The sequence below is a fragment of the Microplitis mediator genome, chromosome 6 (genome assembly GCF_029852145.1).
Source record: "Microplitis mediator isolate UGA2020A chromosome 6, iyMicMedi2.1, whole genome shotgun sequence".
Taxonomy (NCBI): Eukaryota; Metazoa; Arthropoda; class Insecta; order Hymenoptera; family Braconidae; genus Microplitis; species Microplitis mediator.
The window spans coordinates 19,908,902-19,933,804 of NC_079974.1; the positions used below are offsets into that span (position 1 = coordinate 19,908,902).

Here is a 24,903-nt window from a genome sequence, read left to right on the forward strand (position 1 = left end):
TTACGTCATATAATTACATCTATTTTATAACACGTTTGTACATTTTACGTCAGTTAAATAAAAAAAAATACATTTAACACAACACAATATTTTATAATCCTGAATAATTGACTTAGTTGTCAAAATTAATGATAAATTTATTTTTACTAGACATTATTATAAAATAATGAATTTGATGAGAAGAAAGGACGGATCTTATATAACTTTGAATTTGACTCCGTCTCGTTTGATTAAAATCTGATATTATGTTACAAATGTATATATATATACATATATACGTGTGTGATTTTTTATTTTTTTAAATACAAATGCTCGCTCATATTTATTACATCACAAAATAAATTAACACTACGAATAAATAATTATAACATAGTTTTGTACAAAAAATATATATAATATATATAAAAAAAATAATTTATAAATTAATAGTAATGATAAATATACTATCATTATTATAATTATTTTTTTCCATTAATACTATTTCCATTAAGTAATTCGTCATTAACGTTATGAGCTGCCGCCAAATCATTCTTAACATTACGAAATTTACGTTTTTTATTACGTCTGCGTATTAAGTAAAGTGCTATCAGTGTGATAACAATAATAGCACCAAGGCACGAAGACACAATAATCCACGTATTGCGAGCTTTGATTAATTGTTCGCGCATTACAATATTATTTTTACAATTATTATATACTTGCATTGTTTCATTGGAGATCAATCGTTCAGGTGATGGAGTTGTTAAAATACATTTAGCAGCCTCGGTTGGAATATCAGCACTACTGCAGCTGACTTTTGGTGGAATCATTTTTATTTTATTGAATTTAATCCACGCATTTATTTCTTGACATTCGCAATTGTCGATTGACACAACGGGATTGTGAGAAATGTCAAGAGTCTTTAGGGAACAAAATGCTGCGATTTCAGAGGCTTTGATAAATGATATGGAATTCCCAGACACATTAAGTTCTTTCAGTTGAGTAAGAGCACGTGCTGGTGGTAATTTTGTTAATAAATTACGAGATAAATCTAAAATTTCAATATTTGAATCCTCTATTGATGATATCGGTACTAGAGCATCGTCTTTAAGTTTATTGTCGCTTAAATATAAACTTCTTAGTTGTGGTAACGACAAAATATTTATAGGTAAATCAGTTATCGCGTTGGTTGTTAAATCTAACACTTGAAGATTCCTGAGCTTCATAAATGCACCGTCTTCGATATTACGAATAAAACAGTCGACAAAGTAAACATATGACAGACTTGTATATGATAATAACGTATTGTTAGTTAGTTCTCTCAATCGATTACCTGAAAATTCTAGTACCTGAAAAATCAATACGTATTAATATTATAATTATTTAAATTAACTTGTAGTCAGAGAATATTTAACTACTGAGTTATCAAACTAATAAAACGATTGTTTAATAAATCATGACCTTTTGAGTTGTGATTACACGAGCCAATGATTAAATTTAATATTTAAATTTACTTCATATTCTTACAATAATTAATTCATTTAATTATTAATATATAACTTTTTTTGATTAACATTATTGATTTTATTTTTATTATTAAGAGAATAAGGAAAATTTTGTTCCGGCCATATACGATACGATAGAATCAGTTGTGTTTCAAATTTGGTATCGTTAAGAAAATATTCACTTGAATTTGTGCCTTTTCATAATTAAAACTCTTTTTTATTGCTGAATATCGAGATAAATCAATTGATGGATATCATTCAAATTACATTTAAATTACGCGGGAAAAAAAGACTAAATAAATAAATATTTGAATTATTCTGTCACTGAAAATATATAATTATTATATATATAATTAAGAAAAAATAAAAAAATTTAGTCTACGCCATGTCTTCTATGATAAAAAAAATTGTAAAAATTTATTTGGTATCAGTGAAAAAAAAAATATATATATATAAGACGACTACTCTCTAAACATGAATAAGTGAAATAAGTGAATATTCACTAATTCTGAGTGCCAACCGAACCACTTTTTGAAATTACTGGTTCGGTTTGCACTTGAAATTAGTGAATATTCACTTATTTTCACTAATTCATGTTTAGAGAGTAATAAAAAAAAATTTGACAGTGTGTAGATTTTTTTTCAAAAATCCCATGATCACACAATCATCGAAATCAATAAGTTTGCGAGTTAATCATAAGATTTGTGTTATTAAATTTCAATAATAATAAAAATAAACAAAAGATTCTAGAGTTTATTTTACAGTAGAGATTTTAATAAACAATTAAATTCAAATCATATTTTAAAAATTTGGTTATTATATATATTATTAAGAGAATAAGGAAAATTTTGTTCCCGCCATATCTATATGATAGAATTAATTAATGTTATTAAAATTGGTATCATTAGATAGGTCTTGACTTGAATTTGTACCTTTTCATAGTTCAAACTCTTTTTAATTGCCAAGTATTGAGATAAATAGATTTATCTATATCATTCGAATTACATTTAAATTACGCGCGAAAAAAGACGATCGTATTTATTTTCTTTAAATAAATTAATACTTTAATTATTCTGTCACTAAATATGACTGAATGTCACTCAATATATAGCTATATTATTTATATCGCGTTACTTATTCCAAAATGTCAGATTTTTATGCTCCCTTTTGGTTTTAGGAAGCTTCTCAAAGCCAAAAAAAAGTGCATAGAAAAAAAAAGGATTCATTGACACAAAAAATCTTTACTCGCCTAAAAAAAATTTTTATTTACCCCAAGAAATTTTTTGCATCGTGAATTGAAAACAAAAATTTATTTAGATCTAGAAAAAATTAGTTGGTGCAAGGAATTATTTCTTGACCAAAAAAATCTTTTCTCGCCCAAGACAATTTTTGTATTTAATTGATAATGCATAAAATTTCTTGGTGCAAATTAAAATTTTGTTGCTGCAAGAAATCCTTTTTTTGCGTATTTTATAAATTTAGTAGTGATATTTGGGCAGTCACATAGTGACTGCAGTCGCTCGTTATTATTACTTTAATTTATAAAAAAACTTTTAAATAATAATTTAAAATTTAATTACATAAATTATTAATCGCCATGTTTTTAAAAATAAAGTTTAGAAGTTTTATAATACCGAGTACTGCGTCTATTTAAAAGGGCCATTAACTAAAAAATTTAAGTTTATTATTTTTAAAAACAATTTATTTTTAGTACAAACCTGAATGTTTGACTGAAGATTTGGTGGAATTTGTTGAAGATTTAGATCAGCACACATGGCTTGTACCATACCGTACACTTTACTATGCCGGCATTTTCTCACAGAAGGATCTCGTTCTGTAAAATAAAGTGTATTTGTTCCCGAGCCAATAAATGAGCCGCTATTATCAGGTGCCGCTGATATTAACGTACTTGTCAATACAAAATAAATGTACATTAATGAAGACATTATTGCTGCCATTTCCGGTTCGTATTATCTGTAACAAAAATGATAAATTATTATTATAACTATAATAATATTCAGATGGATGAATATCAATAAGGGGAATTTTTAAATAAACTACAAGAACAAGAACAAAACAATCTTGTACCGGTGAACCTTGGAGCTCTCATTTATGTGCTTCAAAAATAGGATTTATCGTACAAGTCGAGACGACTTTCAAGAGCAACACAGCCTATGGCTTAAGTTTATCCTCAGGAAACAAATAGAATAAAAATGAAAAAAAAAACATCAAGTAAAAGAAACTAATCTACAAAGTAGTTCTTAAATCCAAGTATTAGATCATTGCAGTCTATAATAAAACAAAGTTTGAGTTTAAAAAAATATTTTCTTTCTTTTTTCAAGCATCACGTAACACGGATAAGAGTTCTTTCTTTGAATAAGTTGATAACAATTGTTTAACAACAATCCGCATTTTATTTTTTACTTTAAACCTCAGACATTTTTTCTCCATTCGTCACACCTGCTTTGTCAAGACATTTGCTGACTTTTAAATGACTAATCACTTAAAATTTTCTCAAGATAAATATATGTCTATATATATAAATACTGTACACACCTAGATACAAAATACTTCCACATAGAATATGACAAAAGCGTTACTTGAGCCCAATTTTAAAATATTTATTTAAAAATAAAGTTTGACATTTTTTTTTAGACAGATATTTTTTTTTCCTCGCTTTCAAATGTTTTCATCATAAACTTTTAATGATCTCCACTCATCTGCCATAATTTTTGTTTTATTTATCACTTTAACTAAAACCACATTTTAAAAACTTGTGCATTAAAAAATAAAAAAAAGTCTGAGCCATTTAAAATCTAGACTACAGGCAGATAATTGGCGAATTTATACAATAGGCTATTTCAGGAACCGGGCAAGTTGTTAATTTATTCATGATTTTCAAACTCGTATGTACTCATAGCTGGAGTTCAATTAAAAATACAACAAGGACATTGTTTTCGACACATATTTTAAATCAATGGAGTCTGCGAAGTAAAATTTAAAAAAAAAGTATAAACTATAATTAGCAAATGTTTAATTATTAACTACTGACGTTGACGTTAACGACAAGTGTTGTTCTAAGTGTTTGAAAAAAGAGAACGGAGTAAAAGAAAATGAGATGTCAACTGAAAGTGTTATCATTGCGCACAAAGTAAATAATCTTTGGACAAGATAAGATAGACTATTGATGATAAGGCAACTAATGACCTACTCAATCAAACATGTCATCGTGTCATGTTTTAAAAAATATTAAAAATATACTATAATATTTTAAAAGTATATAATGACATCGTTCAAAACATCTTCCGGCTGTCGGCATGCGGTACATTATATATACAAATACATTTAATACTACTCCAACTACAGTAAATTACACTAGTATGGGTACTGTGTATGTACAGTAGTACATACTACAGTATATACATAAATAAACTCCAACATTTAAATATTATTACAACGTCGATTTATATAGTACGCACGTCGTACAAATGAGTTGTTTCGACTGCCTGAGTAGTCTATGGTATAAAACAATCGTCGATTCGATCTTTCATGAATCATTCCACGTACACCTGTTATACATCAACCTTAACAACATTCGCACACATCTCCCGCTATATATACACACATGTAATAAACTTATATTTATTATTATTATTATTATCAATACCAATACGCCGATCGATCAATCAATAGCGAACGGCGGATATAAATCAATTTAAATTAACAGCAAGAGTATATTTAACAAACCAATTATCTAGTTTGAATTATTATTTATTTTTAAGCTAAAAATTTTTTTTATTATTATTGCAACATATATTTAAAGCCTCAAGTGGATTACCAAGGCAACATTGATTAATATTCTTAGTTTTCCATCTTGGATCAAAGATACTTTAAATTTGAATTTTAATTGACGATTAACAGATACTCTGTGATTTATATGTCATAGTATAATTAAAAATAGAACACATTAATAGCCATTTAAATTTATAAGTTATTTGATATTTTTAAAAATCTATTAATACTCGAGTAATCTAGTTTAGAAAAATGAATGAAATTTTTGAAAATATGTACTGAAGAAAATTAACTTTTGTAAAAACAATATTTTCTTAAGTAGTAAATCAACAAAAATTATTACACTAATTTTATATTTAAATTTATGAATATTTTTCTTGATAGAAGAAAATCGTAATTTATTTGTGATCCTGAAGTTAGCAGACAATTAAAAATTTTTTGATTTTTTTTAAGGACAATTAAATTTGAAGAAAAAAAAATTAAAAATATGCACATGTAGAAAATTTAAAAGACTATAAGTGCAATTTTTTTTTATAATTTATCGTTTTTTAAGAAATCCAAAATTATTAGACGTCGGCTAATTTCAGTATCATAATTTATTATGATCCTGAAGTTAGCAGACAATTAAGAATTTTTGATTTTTTTTTTCAACAGCTTAATTAAAAAAAAAAAAAGAAAAAAAAATATGCACATGTAGAAAATTAAAAAAACTATAAGTGCAATTTTTAAAAATATTTTTTTAAAATAATTTATCGTTTTAAAAAATATCTAAAAATTATCAGAAGCCTGCTAACTTCAGTATCACAATTTATTTACAGTACTCCAAAAAAAAGCAGCTGAGCTCCGATTTCTTTAACTAAAAAAATGATTTTTAATTAAATTTTTAAATTTTTTCATTAAAAATACTAAATTTAAAATTTTCAATAGCATAATTTCCGGTAAAAAGAATATGAGTGTGAATGTAGCAGGCAACAGACAAATTTAAAATTGTTAATGAATGGAGTAAATAATAAAAAAAATATATTTATAAAAAATGCACTTATTTTAAAATTTTTCAAATGCGCATTTTTGAAAAATTTTATTTTATTAATTATTTACTCTATTCATTAATAATTTTAAATTTGTCTGACGTCTGCTACATCACACTCATAAAAAGAATATATATTTCTACAAGTTATTTTTTTTCTACATATATCCATTATCTGATTTCAACGTCACGTAAAATTACTCATAAATAAAAAAGTGTAGAAAAAAACTATGGATTTTTCCTTATGTTAATCCTGAGAAGTGATTATATAGTAAACTGAATAACTGTTTATATATACATACATATAAATATATATATATATCAATTGACGTTTGTTTAGATTTTAAAACGGAGCCACGTGTTTAACACCCAATATCTAGAGCTACTGCAGTACATTTTAAAAGATTATAACATACATACAAGATATATATATGTATACATATGCGGTAAGCCTCTGATCGTACGTCTGAAATATAAATTTTAAATCTTCATCATGATGCTAATGTATTGCAACATGTATAAAATAATAAACATTTAAATAAATACAACAAACTCGCTCTTTATATACTTGATCAGCAACATAAATTTTTTACAACTTTTTTTTTTAAATTATAAATTCTGTGTATTTATAATAGAATGCATACCATAAATAAAAAAATATGTGTGTATATTCAAAGTAAATCTTAATCTTAACATCTGGTCTGTATCCTTACCAACACAAATAAATTCAAATTCACACGCACAACAAAATATAACTACGTCACACGTCGTAACAAGATAACCAGCACGTAAGCTATAAACAAAGAGGAGTTACGTTTAATTTTCCACCCCCGATTATTATCAACTCACCTTATTTATACTTTTTTTTTTTAACTGCTCCAATGTATGAATTTGTTGTAAATTATTTTATAATTAATTATTTTTTCTTCATGAAGTTTCATCATACAGGCGTCAGTTTTTAAATTTCCAGTGAGTCCTTTAACATCACTCACTTAAAAAAATTTAAACAAGTAAAAGTAAATTTAAAAAAAAATATCCATTAGTTTTAAATAATTATCGATGGCAGACTTCGATTCTTTTTTAAATATGAAAAGTAATTGATCAAACAATTGGTAAACAATTAAACAAACACGTAGTACGCAAGTTATTTTTTAAAAGAGTAAGTTTCCAGTCGGACTATTCTTGCAGGCTCCAAAGACTGACGCGGCACAACGCCGGCAAAGCCTTCGAATCTTTTACTCCCACCCTCGTTTCGTATGAGTCCACTTCTCTATCTGGTACTACTACTACCTACAACACAACAAACTCTCCAGCTAAGTAAAGTGAAGCGTTGAGCGTGGAACGTTGGGTAGGAAGGAACATAACAGTACAATAGCATGGCAGCAACACCAGCAGAAATTCTACATACAGTATACAGTAGAAATGCCAGGCAACGGACACATAACACAGTTTTAAGTCAGCATGCAGCAGAGCGATAGTCAGTGAAGCTGCTACGAAGGCCACGAGGGGTTGAAATTACTCCAAGTCACGTGTATGTGTGTATGCATGTATATATGTTAGTAACTACGCAGAGGGAAAAAGGACCCTCTGTTTTATTTTTTTGTAGCTGGCGTTGTACGAATCCACCTGGACTAAACTCTAGACTGTAGAGGGTCTTCACTCTCTACACTAAAAAATATAAGTAGAATGGAGCATAACACAAACAGACCGGTGATGAACAGAATATGGTATATTCCCGCCTTCGTTGTCCTTCAACTGGTACTACTATACCTATTGGCTGGAAAAAAGGAAAAACTTTTTACGATCCATGCCGATCGCTCCCGAACAAGAACCTCGTGCTCCATTGTCCTAGATTATGTCCTACACCACCAGCTACCTTCAGCCTACACCTCGTTCCATGTCCTTTGTACACAGATGTAACACGTAATCTACTAATTACGAGAATTTCATACATGTATGAATGTATAGAGTGTAAATTTATGTATACAAACTGTAAAAAAAAACGGAGTAAATCCAGGCGGTGTAGGTGTTAAAATTTTTGGTGTTAAATTTCAACACCGAAAACGGTGTAAAATAACACCGCTGAAGGTGTAAATATTCTTTACCGGTGTAAAAAATTTCCCGGTGTTAAAATATTTTTCGGAGTTGGAAAGATTTAACGTGAATATTTTTGCTTACTCGATCACTACAGATAAACAGTATTTTTATTAATTAATTAAATTATCGGTGATTGAAATGGTGGGGGTAAAATTGTGTAATTTTTAAATAAATTACACTGTAAAAAATTTCGGTGTAAAAATGGACCTGGAGAACTTTACACGGCCGCATAGTGTGAAATTTTCTCGGTGTAAATTTTCCATCCGTGTAATTTTTCCACGGTGTAATCGACTTTTTACACCATTCCATGTTACTCGTTGTAATTTTTATTAATGAGCAACAAGCAATTATTGAATATTTTTAACTATTTAATCAATAACTACATTAATTTTATAGATATTAAATAGTATTTTTATAATTTAAATATTTTTATGATTAATTTTCTTAACGCAAAATTATCATGAATTAAACATTTACACGTTTGGCGGTGTAAAAATTTTAAATTCACAACGCTAATATTTAACACCGAATTTGGTGTAATTTTTACACCGACACATTTACACCACACCGTGTCCAAAAAATTTTTTACAGTGTACGCATAACAAATGATGATTTAAATAAGTACATAGCAATTGAAATTGCCTCCAGAATATATTCATTAAATTTTTATATGTGATACTTTTTTTTGTGATTTCAATGTGGAATTTTTTTTACACCGATTTAACACCGTCAAATTACACCGCCTACACCAGTGTTATTTCATTTTAACACGCTCTTTTTACAGTTTAGATATAGATATGGATATGTACGAAGAATCACTCCTACCCAGGAATAGAAGGAAAGATACTGCGTCATCTGTAATATTAAACGCGAGTGCATATTGAAATTTCCTCCAGACAATATTCATGAAATTTTTATATTTTTTTGAATGTGATACTTTTTTTTCTAATTTCTACGTGGAATTTTTTTTTACACCGATTTAACACCGTCAACTTACACCGCCTACACCAGTGTTATTTCATTCTAACACGCTCTTTTTACAGTGTAGATATAGATATAGATATGTACGAAGGATCACTCCTAATACCCAGGAATAGAAGGAAAGATACTGCGTCATTGGTAATATTGAACGCGAGTACATATTGAATTTTTCGGCGAATAGTACGACGCAAAAAATAAATTTTGTTACACTAAATATTTTGATAAAAAAAAAATAGCATGGTGATGAGGACTATGGTGTTTTGTCTATCGGAACAATGTTATGTTAGCAGGCAATAAATAATAAGTAGACGTTTAAGTATTATATTAATGGCACAAAAGCATGTAAACTGGAACTGCTTGATATGCATGTGCTGTAACCCTCGAGTAATAATTTAAATAATAATTACAGAGAAAATCTGAGACTTTACAAGTAGGTCAACTGTTAATACCTGTGTATGTATATATAAATGGTACATAGTGACGGTTTTCCGTTAAATTATTCACTTACATTATTGTAACTTCTTTATTATAGAAATTAAATCCTATAACGCGAGACAATTTTATTGTGTTACTATTAAACAATTAATAATTTGTTTAATTATAAACACTCATTGCTCTTTCTTCTCAGTCTTTTATCATTTATTTGTTATTAAATTTTTTTTTTTTTTCAATCGCTGAGAAATATAGTTTCTGTTATCTAAAGACTTGACCCTTCATATGACACCCACTCGATACTAACTGAAATTCAAAGCGAGAAATAAATATGTCTACATATTAACTTGGTATATATATTTTTTGCTGATCCTAGCATTTAATATTTAAAGATTAAAATTTGATATCCATCGAAATACTTTTGCAATATTATTTATGCCTCATTTATTTTATCTGTTCAAGGTATTTTATTTCTCATTATTCATTACGTCATTTATTATTCATATTTAAAATTATGAATAATTTTACTCAAACTTTATTTCCTTATATTATATATATATATCTTCAATAATAGTCTTGCACAAGCTTATACATACATTTCACAACTTTTGAAACGTCGATATTCAAATCTGACATCAGTTCATAAGTTACCGACAGTTCAAAAATTCCCGCGGTAATTTTTGCGCGCCGCCAGATGACGCCACTTGCCTGCCGTCTTCTCAGTAAATTACCTCTGTTAGTAATTAATTAAAAATTTGAATTTAATGTATTTTAAATAATTAATCAATCCTTTGTCCCCTTATATATTAATTTAAAATTTATTAATAAATTAATATATATATTAATTTCAAAAAAATGCACATGTAGAAAATTTTAAAAACTACAGGTGCAATTTTTTCAAAATTTGTTTTTTTATAATTTACTGTCTAAAATAAAATCCAAAAATTATTAGACATCGGCTAACTTCAGTATCATAGATTAGCAGACGTTTAATAGTTTTTGGATTTTTAAAAAAATGATTAATTATAAAAATAAAAATATTTCAAAAAATTCCACCAGTAGTTTTTTTAATTTTCTACATGTGCATATTTTTAGTTTTTTTTTTTCTGTCTAATTGATTTAAAAAAAATTCAAAAATTTTTAATTGTCTGCTAACTTCAAGATCACATGAATGTGAATGTAGCAGACATCAGACAAATTTAAAATGATTAAAAATAGAGTAAATAATTAATAAAATGAAATTTAAAAAAAATGCGCATTTAAAAAATTTAAAAATCAATAAGTGCATTTTTAAAAAATATTATTTTTTTAATTATTTCTTTTCTTTGTAGTCTTAAATTTGTTTGATAGCTACACTTACACTCACGATTATGATGAAATTTAAAAAAAGGCGCGTACCTGGACGAATTTGTAGGAAGACATTTGATTGGCCAAAGAGTAAGCAATCAGAAGCGTGTTTAAAATACCGGCGGTTACAAGAATCAGACAAGTCTGTACACGCTACCACACCGGTTTGCGATAGTTGCTAACCACGCTATGCAAACCCGGCGTTCTTTTTGTCAGTGAGTACATGTTGCAACTCAAGTTTTAGTTTCGTATTCAGTTGCACGTCAACGTTCACTCAGTGAGGTTCTGTAATTCTCCGTAACTTAATCTGTGCTTTTGCGTTGATGCTTAAAACACCAAAACTAAACTTTTATTTTATTTAAATTTTATAAAAACAAATTCAACACAATATTTAAAAATTTGAAAGTGTGCTGTCGTAAATTATTTAACAATTAAACAAATTTACGTAATTATAAATAATAACAAACATTACCATGTTTTCGTTACATGCTGAATTAACTTAAAAAATTAAAGCAAGATTAAATCGTGAGGTTAAAAGTGTGTGTTTTAAATATAATTATTTCCGGAGTCTTGATAATATTTAAAAGTGTCAGTGAGGATAATTTAAACGGGTTTATGTGAAGAATATCGCGTGTGCAAACAAACGACGATCAACGACCACGACGGTGTGTACCGACAAATAGACAAACATATCTTGGTTATAAGTTTAAACCGAGTAAACATAAGAAAGTCGTGATCCCGCGAAAAAAAAATATTTTTTAAAAATTCACTTTGACAATTTTGCCGCCGAAACTAAAAATGTCTCTTAAATATTACACTTAATTATTAATGGTTAATATTTACTGAGAAGATAAATAATATATTTAAATTTAAATTTAAAAATTAGTGGTAAAAAAAAGTAACCATGGCAAAGAGCAGAATAATTTTATCAAGGTGCTGTATATATTATATACATGCGCTCGTGATGTTTAGTATGATTGTATTAGTTATCGCAGGACCTCCACCTCCACGTGACGACGAACTCGAGGAGTACTGCTTAATGCACAGGTTCGATAAATTGCCGGGTGGTCTGAGATTTACTAAAGAAGTTGTTAGCACAGAGTATGCTAATGTCGGGGCATTTAAAGCGATACATTGCTGTCTACGCGGTTACAGGAGTATTGAATGGTAAGTAATATAATGAGTAATCATTTTTATTTTATCGCTGTATTTAACTTAAACTTTATTTTTACTTTCGCAATATTATTATGTTTATATATACCTGTAATTATTATGATAATAAGTAATTATTATTTACCACAGAGTTATTTCACATTTTTTCGCAATAATCAGTAAGGAACTTGGTAATGAGTCATCGCACAGACACCTGATGCTATTTTTTCCATGCATAATTTCATCCAAGTACATCAGTACCTGTGTCTAAAAATAAATATTTCTGGAGAAAAAAAAAATTCAAAGATCATTAAAAAAATACCTGACTGTAGATGACTAAAAATGCGTGGAAAAATGCGTAAAATGGTTGAAAAAACTAAATTTATATATACATATTTTTCTGAGAATTTTAATACCAGGGAGAAGTACCTGGTCGAATCGCGTCAAAGGTTGTGTCAAGAGAGCAACGTATGTATTGTCAAGTTAAAATCCCTGCGGGAGTTCCTGAGCCGACCGCAATTCTCGACGAATGAACCAGAATGAAAAAGACCGCGCGACACTGTGTGTGTGTGTGTGTGTGTGTCGTATCTGAATCTGTGTCCTGTATCTCTGTGTGTGGTAATGGAAGTTGTGGTATAACTTAAATGGGAAAAAGAGTATATGAGTAAGCGAAAAAGAATTGGATTTAAACCCCCATGCCAGGATAGTCGGAAAGTCCATCGGAACAAAGAGAATCGGTCGAGGCAGTTCGTGGTAGGATGCCTTTTTCTTTCTAGCTTGACCGTATATATATATATATATATATATATATATATATATATATATATATATATATATATATATAAGCCTACTCCTCATTGACTCCCTTTCTATTCTCTCAAGGTGCCTGTCCTTGTAAAATTTTTTTTGAAAGCTCAAGTACCATAGCAATCCTATTGTATTATATATTGTCTCCGTAAAGGACAAACTAACAAAATTGCAGTCTATTATTTACCTAGTCTAGACGAGTCTAGTCTAGTCTAATGTCCTGACGTCGACGCGCTCCTTTACATTAGTTTGAACCAGATGTTCATGTAGAATCAGTAAATGTCTTGCGCACTTTTACCTCTACGTATAATTTAAAAATAAAGATACAATAAAATTACGAACTTTAATCTGAAGAATCTCAAGACTAATTTTCGAGTCCTGGGAGATCTCGAGACTGGAGATCTTTGAAGAATTTATCTACCTACAGACGAATGGTCAATGCCGGTGGCCGGTGGCATGCGGGATAAATAAATGGCACGATTCAATTTCTATGCTGGGAAGAATCTTGGGCTCGTACTCTCAACGAATTTACTAAATGGACAACTGAGAAGAAACGAGAAGAGAAGGGTGGGAAGAGAGGAGGAATCCCCGACACCTGTTACACGTCTATATCTATGCTGAAGAGTCACATCGGCTTGTACTACACCAGCAAAGATGCCTCGTTATCTGTACGAAAAATCGCCGTCTCTCCCTGTCTCTCCCTCTGGTTTTAGCGGTTAAACAAAATTACAATCTTGTTATATGTGTGCTACAGCATGTTCCCATAGACAGATGGACATCAAGATACTCTCCGATATAAATATTTTATTTTATCATATTATTATTATGATTATTCTTTTTTTTATATATTTGTAATTTGAAATGTGCGGTAGGTTATTATAGTATATGGATTTAATATAGATGCGACACGAGGCCCCCTATTATTGTAATGATACTGGCGTGTCCAGCGACGAGTATAAAGTAATAAAATAAATATAAAAAAAAAACAATAATAATAACAGAAAGGAAGAGGATAAAGGAGAGAAAAAAATTCATTTCATGTTATAAAATAAAACTCGACAATCCGAAATAATAGTGGAACGATAATGACTTCGTGGAAAGTTATTTTCCAACTGTATCGTGTCCGCAAATATATATGCACATACATCCATACATAATATATATCGTTTTGCACTTGTGAGAATAATTAAAGTTAATGGTTTAAAAATAAAATTACCAGATTGTTAACAACTTGGAGATTAAAAATTATTATTTATTTTTAGGTAACGCTGCGTGTTTTATTTTAAAGAAAAAAATTTTAAATACCTGGTATTTAAATAAAATTTTCGCGCCAAAACTTCAAACGATATCGTATACCTAGTGTGTAGTATCATTAGACACATGAAACAAGTAGTTAGAAGAAGGCTTGTTAAAGAACGTGAGTCATTCACATGTGATGTAATATAACATGTGTTGGAGAAAACCACACAACATCTCTAACAAGTTTAAAGACATCTATATAATAGTCGACTACTTAAAACCTTTTTTTTCGGTATGATATGGAGTAGAGTTGTCTTTTATTTAAAAGTAACAACACAGGACACAGAAATTAAACGACAAATAATTTTTTTTAAATTGTCATGTTTATTTTATTTAAAATATGTCGATTGTGTCCAAAAGAGTTTTGATGTTGAGTAAAGAGCCAACTTTTTCGACCTGTAGACCGGTTCGAATCCCGAGTTTTTTGTTTCCCGACGAATTCCCGTGGCTCCTCGACATCTTTCTTTCGTGGGTTTTATGGATGTGAGTTCGCATTTTAAACTAATTTATAACTAAATAATATACTGATGAATAAAAGTAAAAAACTGAGGCTAACAATTGAGTCATAAATTATTTAGTTATAAAAGAGTAATATAAATGATAAAACTAAATCCGTTAGTGTGTATGGTGTACAATAAAAATAAAAAATACCGGAATACGTGTTTCCGCTTGACAATTTGCTACGTACTCTTACATGTTAATGTACTTATGCTCGGCCCTTTCTTGTATGTATTGTGGTGTTGTCGCATGTGCAAACCCTCTATAGTCATTGTTTTATTGCGAAAAAAACGTCTAGTCTTAGTTTCACCTTTTACATACTAATGTCTTTATATTCATTCATGTGGATGTAGATAAGAATTTAAATAAAATTAGCAATAGTGTGATGACAATTCAATAGTAGGAGCTGTCTTGCAGGCATTTATACATCAAGGTGATGTTGATGGTCGATGGTGTTGATGACAGTGGTGTTGGTGGTGGATACTTATTAGGAAATCCAACGATCGCATTTTTGCCGGATCGAACGTCGATGTCCGATTCGCGGAACTCTTGAACAGGACGTGCGCATGCGTTCTTGCCCCTCCTTCACTTATTGTAACTTCTCGTGCCCTTTGTGTGAGTTCCAGACTTATGTTTTCTTGATCGCGTTTTATTCGCCAGGGCTCTGCTATTGTAAATTTATTTTTATCGACACATTTTAAATTCTATTTTTTTTATTAACCAGAAACCGCTCGGCCTCTTAATCTCTAGGTCTAGTCTAGAGCTCCAGTCTCAATTCGCCCACTGAACTGTAAAATAAAAGGACTATTTTTAAAAACCAATACTCGTTTTTAAAAGTTGATTTTCCCATTTAGGCACTCGGAGATCCAATTCAAACGGGAATCAGAGACAAGTCGAGGGCGAATGACAAAAAAAAAGTAAATTTAAAATAAAAACGACGGAAAATGCGAGCGGAAAAAAATCAGTTAACGGGGAAGTTTATTCCCGTTAAATTGTAACCTTTTTTTTTTTATTTTTTTTTTGTATTGTCATTTATGTAGTAAGGTTGTAGTTTTTTTTATTTACTGATTTTTTTTTTCTAGTCGTATGTGATTATGTCAACTTTTGCGAAATGATGTTCTATAGTGATGTCGATAAATGTAATGTAATGAGAAAATGGCGCGAGCATGCACGCAACAAGATTTCCTAGAAGTCTGTAATAAGGCCGGTTGTGAGTGCGAGAAAGTATGAAATACCTGAACGTCGCTAACGAGTAAAAAATATAGATTAAAAGAGTAGACGGAAATGCCGAGCTAAAGAGTTCCATAGCACCAGTAGTTAATCCTTCACGTATTTATTTTTATTATTTCTTATTTTGTCCTTTAATTATTTTTTACTTTTTTTAAACCGTAAATCCTCGGCTGGACCAGACGCAAATTAGCAAGACCGATAACATCAGGAAGAACTTGTTCACAAAGAAATCAAATCGATGGGTCCTCGAGCAGGCGCTGTATATATACATATATATACAAACGATTTATATGGCTATCGAGAGTATAAAAGAGCACGAGAGTAGTCAAGAGGCGGATGATATTGAAGGAAATCAAAGGAGAAGTTGAGTTGGTCTTCCAAGTAATCCGCGAGGAAGAGCAGAGCTCTGTGACTTCTCACGCAGGGACCAATTATCCCTTTCCAGAAGACAATTATCGTAGCTTTTGAACTGGCAACGTGCGCAATTGCACTCGACCTCGACGGTTGGTTGTTGCTATAACTCAAATAATCATAATACAAATAGAATTAAAAAAACTAACCGAGAAAAATGTCCACTGTACTTTGCAATACTCCTCATTTCACAACTTGCTGATTTTAAAACAACTCCGACAATTTTACAGCCTATTTTCTGCTCTCATAACCATTATAATCATTTTCTTTCATACCTTTTTTTTCCCCATAAAGCCACCATTATTACCACTCATTATCATCGCTATTATTATTTATTATTTTGTTGCTATCATTTTTTCATGTTCATTTTTTTTTAGTGACTTATTTTTTGGTGAACGGCTCACCTCTTCCACGAATCGCCGAAAATAATTGATGAGTGAGGCCATACGTTCATATATACATATATCTATATATATATATATATATATATACATACATGAGCCCTATATATATGTACTCCATACGTTCCATTTGAAACAAGCAAAGCGTAGAGGGCAATCTTCCACTTTTCTCTTCGTAGAATCGTTTTAGAAACAAGAAAAAAAAGTATTAAACTGCAGAGTTCGCCATGCTGTCCTGTCCTCAACCCTATATTTCTACATACATAACACACCACATATATGTTATACCTTATTCTTACATATATGTATTTTTTTTATTATTTTCCTTGTATTCTCCCTTATTCTCACTTATGTTATGTTATTATGTGCTATGTTATACCTTCTTCATATATATATTATATGTTATTTCTTGGACTTTGGTATTATAAACCCAGGAGACCAAGACACAAACCAGTAAGAGTAGAGTAGAGTAGAGTTGAATATATAATAGTATATATATAATACAGGAGGGCGAACACACGCACGCAACAAAGTGCATCTCGATGCAGTCAATTGGCCGGAAATCCAACTGACGACTTAATGACGTGAGAATACTCTATAGCAGACGAAGAAATAAAAATGCGGCAATAAAAAAAAATTATTAGGCACCCGATATATACGCTCACATTTTACCTGGTACCGTCAACAATCATACAAGTATGATATGTCTGCATGTATATATGTATGTCGACATTAATACGTGTGTAAGACTTGAGAACATGTGCGCGGTTCTCGGAAAGCTCTAGATATATGTAATTTGTGACGATAAAGAGGTCGATCGACAGTCAGTGGAGTCGAGACGATATAACTTTTTTTTTTTATTTTTTTTTACGATTATTATATTCTCTATACTCTCTACTTTATTCTAAACCATTATTTCACATGTGCTTGCAGGTATAAAGATGATAGACCATACCCGTGGCCAGGGGCACTGAGTCATTTTATTTTGTTCCCGGAGAGTGCCAATCAAACAATTTATACACGTGCTGCTAGAGTTTCTGATGCTGGAATTTATTCATGCAGAGCTAGAAATGATACTGATACATTATCTAGTGATATTAGTTTAGGAATTGTCGGTATGAAAATATTTAATTACTTTTTTTAAATTCGTTATTCATTATTGTTTCAACATTTGCTGGGGATAATTATTAACATTAAGGGCATTCGCAGACAGTTCCGCCCACTTTTTAAAAATTTTCAATGACTTGTCATAAGCATATCAAAGGACAATTTTGCTGAGACAGTTTTAAAAAAAAATTATTTGCAGTTGATATTAATTGGGAGTTAAACGAAATTTGGAGTAAATTTCAATAAAATCAGTCAGTTTTATTATTCGAATTTTTTCAAATTTGTAGACTAAAATTTATTCAACAAATTTCGTTTAACTCCTAATTTATAACAACTGCAAGTAATTTTTTTAAATTCTACACAGAAAAAAAATTATCTTGAGTCAAAAAAATATTTTGGAACACGAACGTTTTCGGGTACCAAGTAAAGATTTTATTGAGTCAAGAGAATTTGTCTTCATCAGAGAAAATTGAGGTTTAAAAAAAAAATTTATTGAATCAAGAGTATTTACCTTCAGTCAAGAATCTTTTTTTCTGTGTACATCTCAGCGAAATTACTACGTTGTCTTTTTAAAAATTTTAATTTTAATTTATTTTAATTAATTAATAAAATTTGAATGATATGACATTTGAAAGTCATTCCATATTTTTAAAAAGTGAAGGCACTTAAAGAGTCAAAAAAATATGAAGTTTGAATAAGTTTTAACCGTGTTATGTTTTATCTTTCACCAGGAGAAGACTCGAGTGGATACACGGGAAAGCCATTACCCACGTATAAGCCAATATCTCAGTTGGTGCCTTTTGGAGATGCGGCGCGGCTCTTTTGCGAGGCTTACTTAGGCAAAGTTGATTTACCAGACGCTAAAAATTCAGTTACTTGGACAAAAGCTGGAAGTAATATTACTTTTTCAAATACCGGAAGAGTATCGAATCATCGTGTATCCCGGTAATTATTATTTATTTTATTATTTTATCCATCTTGAGTGTATTTATTCTTGGGATCGGTTCTTTTGTCTCAACTTTTTCTCCATTTTTTTATTTTTATTAATTATAGTTTACTTCTCGAGGACAAATTTCTCGAGTCACTAGCAGGTGAGAGAGACAGAGAGAGAGAGAACTCGACAAGAAGTTGGAAATCTCTCATCGAGCCGGTGCGCTCCGTCATTACACTAATGATAGCTTTGCTCTACGTTCTTCCGTTCCTCCGGTTATTTTATTTCTCCCTTCCACCTTCTCTCTTTCTCTCCTTCACTTTTACAATCGTCCTCGTGTTTTATTTTATTTCGTATTCTCTCTTGCAAACATCTTCGCATCATCATTCTCCCTTAACCGCGTCTCTTCTCATCTCAACTTTTATTTTCCCTCTTCTCAAACTCTTATTTTTCTATCCTTCATTTTTTACTCTAAAATTCATTACATAGTTGATCGAGTTATAAAAGATTATGGCTAATAATTATTATGTATTTTGTTTAATTTATTATAATGTATATTTATTTGTTACTTATTACATATCGTATTTTAAAATATTATTAATTAAAATAATTATTAAATACAGAGAAGACGATCAAATTGTTGGATGTTACTTGGAAATTGAATCAACGATACCAGAGGATTATGGCGAGTATGAATGCCGAATCAGCAACGGCGCGGATGAGGAGATGACGCTATCAGCTTACATTTATCGTCGAGGTAATTACGTGTTTTTTTTTTTTTTTTACACAAGTTTTCCTTCTGTGTAATTCAAAGAATAAGATAAAAAAAATTTACATTAAAACAATTATAATAATATTATTATTATTATTATTATTATCATTATCATTATTTTGTATTATGCTTTGCATTGCGCATGCTCATATTGTTTTGGTATATATGACCTTTTATTATTCAATTTTTGGATTCTTTTTTTTTTTATATTGGAAATCACTAGGAATTTTTACGAATATAAAATATATCATGTACCTGAAGCTCGGAAAGTTTTTCATGCAACGAAAATGAAAATAATTTATGTAATTTGACTCTAAAAGTGGCTTAGGGGTAGTTGGAGGTGGCCTGCAATTTTTGGTTGACGTGCAAAATATTTTAGAAATCTAGAACCAGTAGATTTTTTATTTTTCATTTCATTTTTTTTTTACTATTGCTCCGTAAAAAACGTTCCAATCTTCAGGTACATAATATACCAGGGGGAATTTTGAAAAGTATCGGAATTTAATTGCGACAGTTAAAAATTAAAAAATTTCCACTAATAGACAAGTCAGAAAAATGCAGGGATATTAAAAAATTTTCGAATTTTTAAGTGATTTTCCACAGGCTGTAACTCGAAAGAAAATCGTCGTACTTTTAATAACAAGAAAAGCAAATTGTAGCTTCAAATGTTCATAAAAAAAAAACATCTGCTGGCTTTATAATTTTTTTTTCGATAATTACGATTGATTTTTTATTATTCCGGAACCGCGCATAATAAAAAAATTCCAAGGCCAGATCAGAAAACTAGACACTTGAAGCTACAATTTGCCTTTTTTGTTTTTGTCGTACGATCATTTTCCTTTGAGTTACAGTCTTTTGAAAATCGCTTAAAAATTTTGAGTTTTTTTAATATCTCTTAATTTTACTCATAAAATTTTTTATTAATGATATTAACTTACATACTTTTACAATCGAGTAATCAAAAGTAGGCCATATTAATTTAATTATTGACAATAAAAATTTTGAATATCTCAATGATACGAATAAAATTTCTGAATCAGGGAAAAATGTAAAAACTTTACCGGGAAACAGAGAAATATCAGGGAATTTTGAAATGATTTCTTTATTATACTAATATATATTCATAAAACAATTTAATAAATATTATTATAATTTTTTATATATTTAATAGAACCTCATTTCGACTTTGGACTACGCTCAGGCTCATGGAGAAAAGCTCTGTTATTTGCAGTCCTAGGTCTCGTTCTATTTGTATCTATTGGCGCATTTTTCGTCAGATGTTGGCTCCCAATGGCTGTTATTTGTCATAATAAATTCCAAAAATCCACAGAAAATGGTATTAAAATTAAACATATACTTTAAGTATCTAATTATCAAAAATTTTTAATAATAAAATTCTTTATTAATAGATGGTAAAGAATTTGATGCAGTAGTTTGTTATCATGAAAAAGATGCAGCACTTGCAGTCAACACACTGATACCTACTTTAAAGACAAAGTATAATTACAAATGTTCGACACTTGAATTAACGCATTTGACTCGTAACTGTAAGTATTTATTTTTTCAAACTTCTATTTAAATAAATATTAAAATTGAATAGAATAAAATTAAAATTTATTATTATAGGGAATTTGGAAATAGGATCAAGTGCTTCGTCATCTCGCAGAGTAATTGTAATATTAAGTCCGAATGCGCTCGAAAATGAATGGACAGATACTAAAGTAACTCAAGCATTGAAACAACTGTCTCTGATATCAAACCAAGTAGTTGTTATTATTTTAAATGAACTGTCAAACGTAGCAGCTTTTGCTAAATCCACTGGACACTGTGTCGACGCAGCCTGTGCAGATGGAATTGTCCTTGACAAAATGACCATACTGAGATGGAAAGTTGATTCTGAAAAAGACACCGGCGGTTATAAATTTTGGTGTAGACTCAGACTGGCTCTGCCCCCCGTAAGATCAACACCCACAGAATCCTCGCCGGATTTTCAAACGAGGTGTCAATCTGTTGCTATGATCGTACAAAATAATAATAAATCCACTCCACAAAAGACTCAATCTCGTGAGAGCTTAGAAGTGCTCGTGTAAAATTTTTTTAAATTATATTCTGTCATGTTTCATATTAAAACTTTTTTTTTACTTATTACTTTGTAGATTCATTGTAATATTAATATTATATTTTTTTTTAGTCAGTAAAAATTATTGTAAATATTTAAGTCTAAGTCTTAGCGTATGATGTTGCAAGTTGCCTGCTAAATTTCTTTTTTTTCTATATTTATTATTTAATTACAAAAAATATTTATCTTAATTATTTTTACGTAAGTTTACTTCCGCTTATTACGAGCGACTAAAGAAATATTTCCAAATAATTGGAAGCATTAAATGATTGATAATTTTAACAACTACTTTTTATTTTTGAAGTGAAAAAAAAAAATGTAATGAACTTTTTTAAAGGCTGTTTTTTTGGAAAAAATTATCGTTTTAATTTAATTAAGACAAAAGTATTTTAATACTTTGTATAGTTTTATATAAAACATCATAAACGTCATCCAAATGAATTTTATTTTTTTTTTGCGCGTAAACGTTATCTTACTGCCAGTATTATAAAAAAAAAATGTTAAAAAAACTTATGTATACTGTAAGTAAAAGATGTGTTTAGACAAGATATTTACTTATATATAAATAGTCAGAGTAAAATTGTAAATTATAAAAAAAATCCATAAAAAAGATTTTGTTTTCGGGTAAATAAAATGTACGTACGGAATAGAATATTATTTTTAATGAATCATAAGCTCAAGCGTACGTACTAGTAATTTCAAAAAATAAAACGAACGTTTTTTTAATAGAGAAAAAAAATCTACGTAAATAAATAAACAAATATGAGTATTATAAATATATTATTAATTATAATATGATTTTAAATGTATACGCTTTTGTTATTATCTTTATTACTTTAGGCACTTGTACTTGGGAATAAATTTCTCATTTAATCTTTTATTTTATTTTATTTTTTTTACTTTCCCGTTTATTGTTTATATTATTATTATTTTTACTAGTGAATAAGATAAAGTTAATAAACTAAATTTACATTTAATGTACAGCGTTAATTATTTTATCATTTTTCTTGGAGTTATTAATGAATCAACTGAATGATTATTAAACTTAAAAATAATAATAGTTGACAGATTTATTATTTTTGTACAACGTTTCGTTCTGTCGGAACTTTATCAAGTGCTGATTATTATGATTATATCGTATAGTTATGGTCATTCTCAGACAGTGCTCCCACTTTCTAAAATATTCAATGACTTAATTGTAATGAAAGTATTAAAATTTTGATAATTTAAAAAAAGTTTGAGCATTAATTTAAAAAAGGACAATTTCGCTGAGATATAGACCTAAGAAAAAATTACAGTCGCTATCAATTAGGAGTTGAACAAAATTTGAAAATTGGAATTATAAAATTGACATGAAGATTTTACTGAAATTTACTCAACAAATTTTTTTTAATTCCAAATTAATATCAATTGTCAGTAATTTTTTTTTTTTAAATTCATATCTCAGCAAAATTGTTCTTTTTTCAACTAATGCTTTAATTTATTGATAAAACTTTAATACGCTTATGAAAATTGAGTCATTAAAAATTTTTAAAAAGTGGAGACTGAAAATGGCCTCAAAAATTAATCAAAATTTAACCTTCTTATTAAATTTACTCTCCAGTCTAAAATTAAAAAATAATGTATAGTATACGGAAAAAAATAGTAGTGGTTATTCTCTCCTGATTAAATATATTCATTGAAAAGGACTGAAAATTATTTCAATTCTTTTCAATTTCACGGAGGTTTTGGAAAGTATTGAATGGAATTGAAATTTCGATCATTTGAATACTTTCTAATTCTTAAAATGGAATTCAGAAGTATTGAAAAGAATTCAATTTTTTATCATTTCAATACCTTCCAATATGGAATTATTTTGGTATTGAGAAGGATTCAGAAAGATTCAAAAATTTCAATTCATTTGAATTCTTTTCAATCTTGCACTCGATCCGAAATATCGAACTATTTTGGTATTGAAAAGGATTCAAAAATTTCAATTCTTTTCAATCCCATACGTGACTCTAAAATTCGAAACTTTTTTGGTATTGAAAAGTATTCAGAAAGATTAAAAATATCAATTTATTTGAATCTTTTCCAATTCCTCGGAAGTTTAGAAATTCTTATATTATTTTGGAATTGAAAAGTATTAATTTTATGTCCAAATGAGAACCTTGGGTTATAGAAAGTATTCAAAAGGATTCAATTCTCATCTTTTTCAATACTTTTCAATGATCATTTTTAATCAGGGCTGGGATAGTACTGAGTACTTTCTGTAAAAAAAAATTGTAGACAGTACTGTATGCTATCTAGACTGAATCCACTACTGCCCGGGATAGTACTCAGTACTATCCAGAGAACAGTGGATATAGTCTAGATAACATACAGTACTGTTTAAAATTTTTTTTTACAGAAAGTACCCTACTATCCCAGAGAGTAGCCACTACTATTTTTTTTCCGTGTATATATTTAATTATTCTATTTCTGGTTACAGTATTTCTAAAATTCCGAAAGGAACGAAAAGTTATACAAAAATAGTAAATAAATTATTAAATAACAAACTTGTTCAAAAAATTTCCTGCTACTATTAATTCATGAAGATGGACATGAGCCAACGTAATTAATAATAAAAATGTCATTAAAATAACTTAGACACTAATAAATAAATCAATTTTTTTGACAGTAAATTATTGTGATGAAAAATGATTTAATTTACTTAATTATGCATTACAATTTCGTTAATTAATTTTTTTTTCTTGTCTTATAATTTTTATACTCAGACATGGACGAATAGACAAATATATGACAATGACAATAATGTTTATTATTAAATATAAATATAAATGTATAGCATTAACAATAAATATAATTCATAGTCACAATAACAATAGCACCATACACAAATTTAATTATAAATATAAATCACTAATTCTTTTTAATTAAAAAAAGGCAATTAACGTAAAAAAAAAAATCTAATTCTTTAGTCTGGTTCATTTAATATTTTCCTCAATTTCAGTTCTTCACATGAAAAGAAGTCGAA

The 24,903-nt window shown here is 29.1% G+C and overlaps 2 protein-coding genes across 5 annotated transcripts; one reads left to right on the plus strand and one right to left on the minus strand.

Moving 5' to 3' along the window:
- Nucleotides 1-5: 5 nt before the first annotated feature.
- LOC130669766 (relaxin receptor 2) lies at nt 6-10,033 on the minus strand. Of its 4 annotated transcripts, XM_057472823.1 has the most exons (4): nt 9,890-9,905; nt 7,153-7,593; nt 3,203-3,458; nt 6-1,328 (listed from the first exon to the last, which is right to left on the minus strand). In XM_057472823.1, exons 3-4 carry the CDS (start codon nt 3,440-3,442, stop codon nt 459-461), a joined length of 1,110 nt encoding a protein of 369 aa, XP_057328806.1. In that variant the 5' UTR covers nt 3,443-3,458; nt 7,153-7,593; nt 9,890-9,905; the 3' UTR covers nt 6-458. The 4 variants fall into 4 exon arrangements, with proteins under 4 accessions (XP_057328806.1, XP_057328808.1, XP_057328807.1 ...); XM_057472825.1 differs by lacking the exon at nt 7,153-7,593 and having other exon boundaries at nt 9,890-10,033; XM_057472824.1 differs by lacking the exons at nt 7,153-7,593; nt 9,890-9,905 and adding an exon at nt 4,041-4,692.
- Nucleotides 10,034-11,299: 1,266 nt separating this feature from the next.
- LOC130669763 (single Ig IL-1-related receptor-like) lies at nt 11,300-24,623 on the plus strand. Its single transcript, XM_057472819.1, has 7 exons — nt 11,300-12,327; nt 17,892-18,073; nt 18,797-19,010; nt 19,620-19,753; nt 20,940-21,104; nt 21,178-21,315; nt 21,395-24,623. Exons 1-7 carry the CDS (start codon nt 12,065-12,067, stop codon nt 21,856-21,858), a joined length of 1,560 nt encoding a protein of 519 aa, XP_057328802.1. The 5' UTR covers nt 11,300-12,064; the 3' UTR covers nt 21,859-24,623.
- Nucleotides 24,624-24,903: the final 280 nt, after the last annotated feature.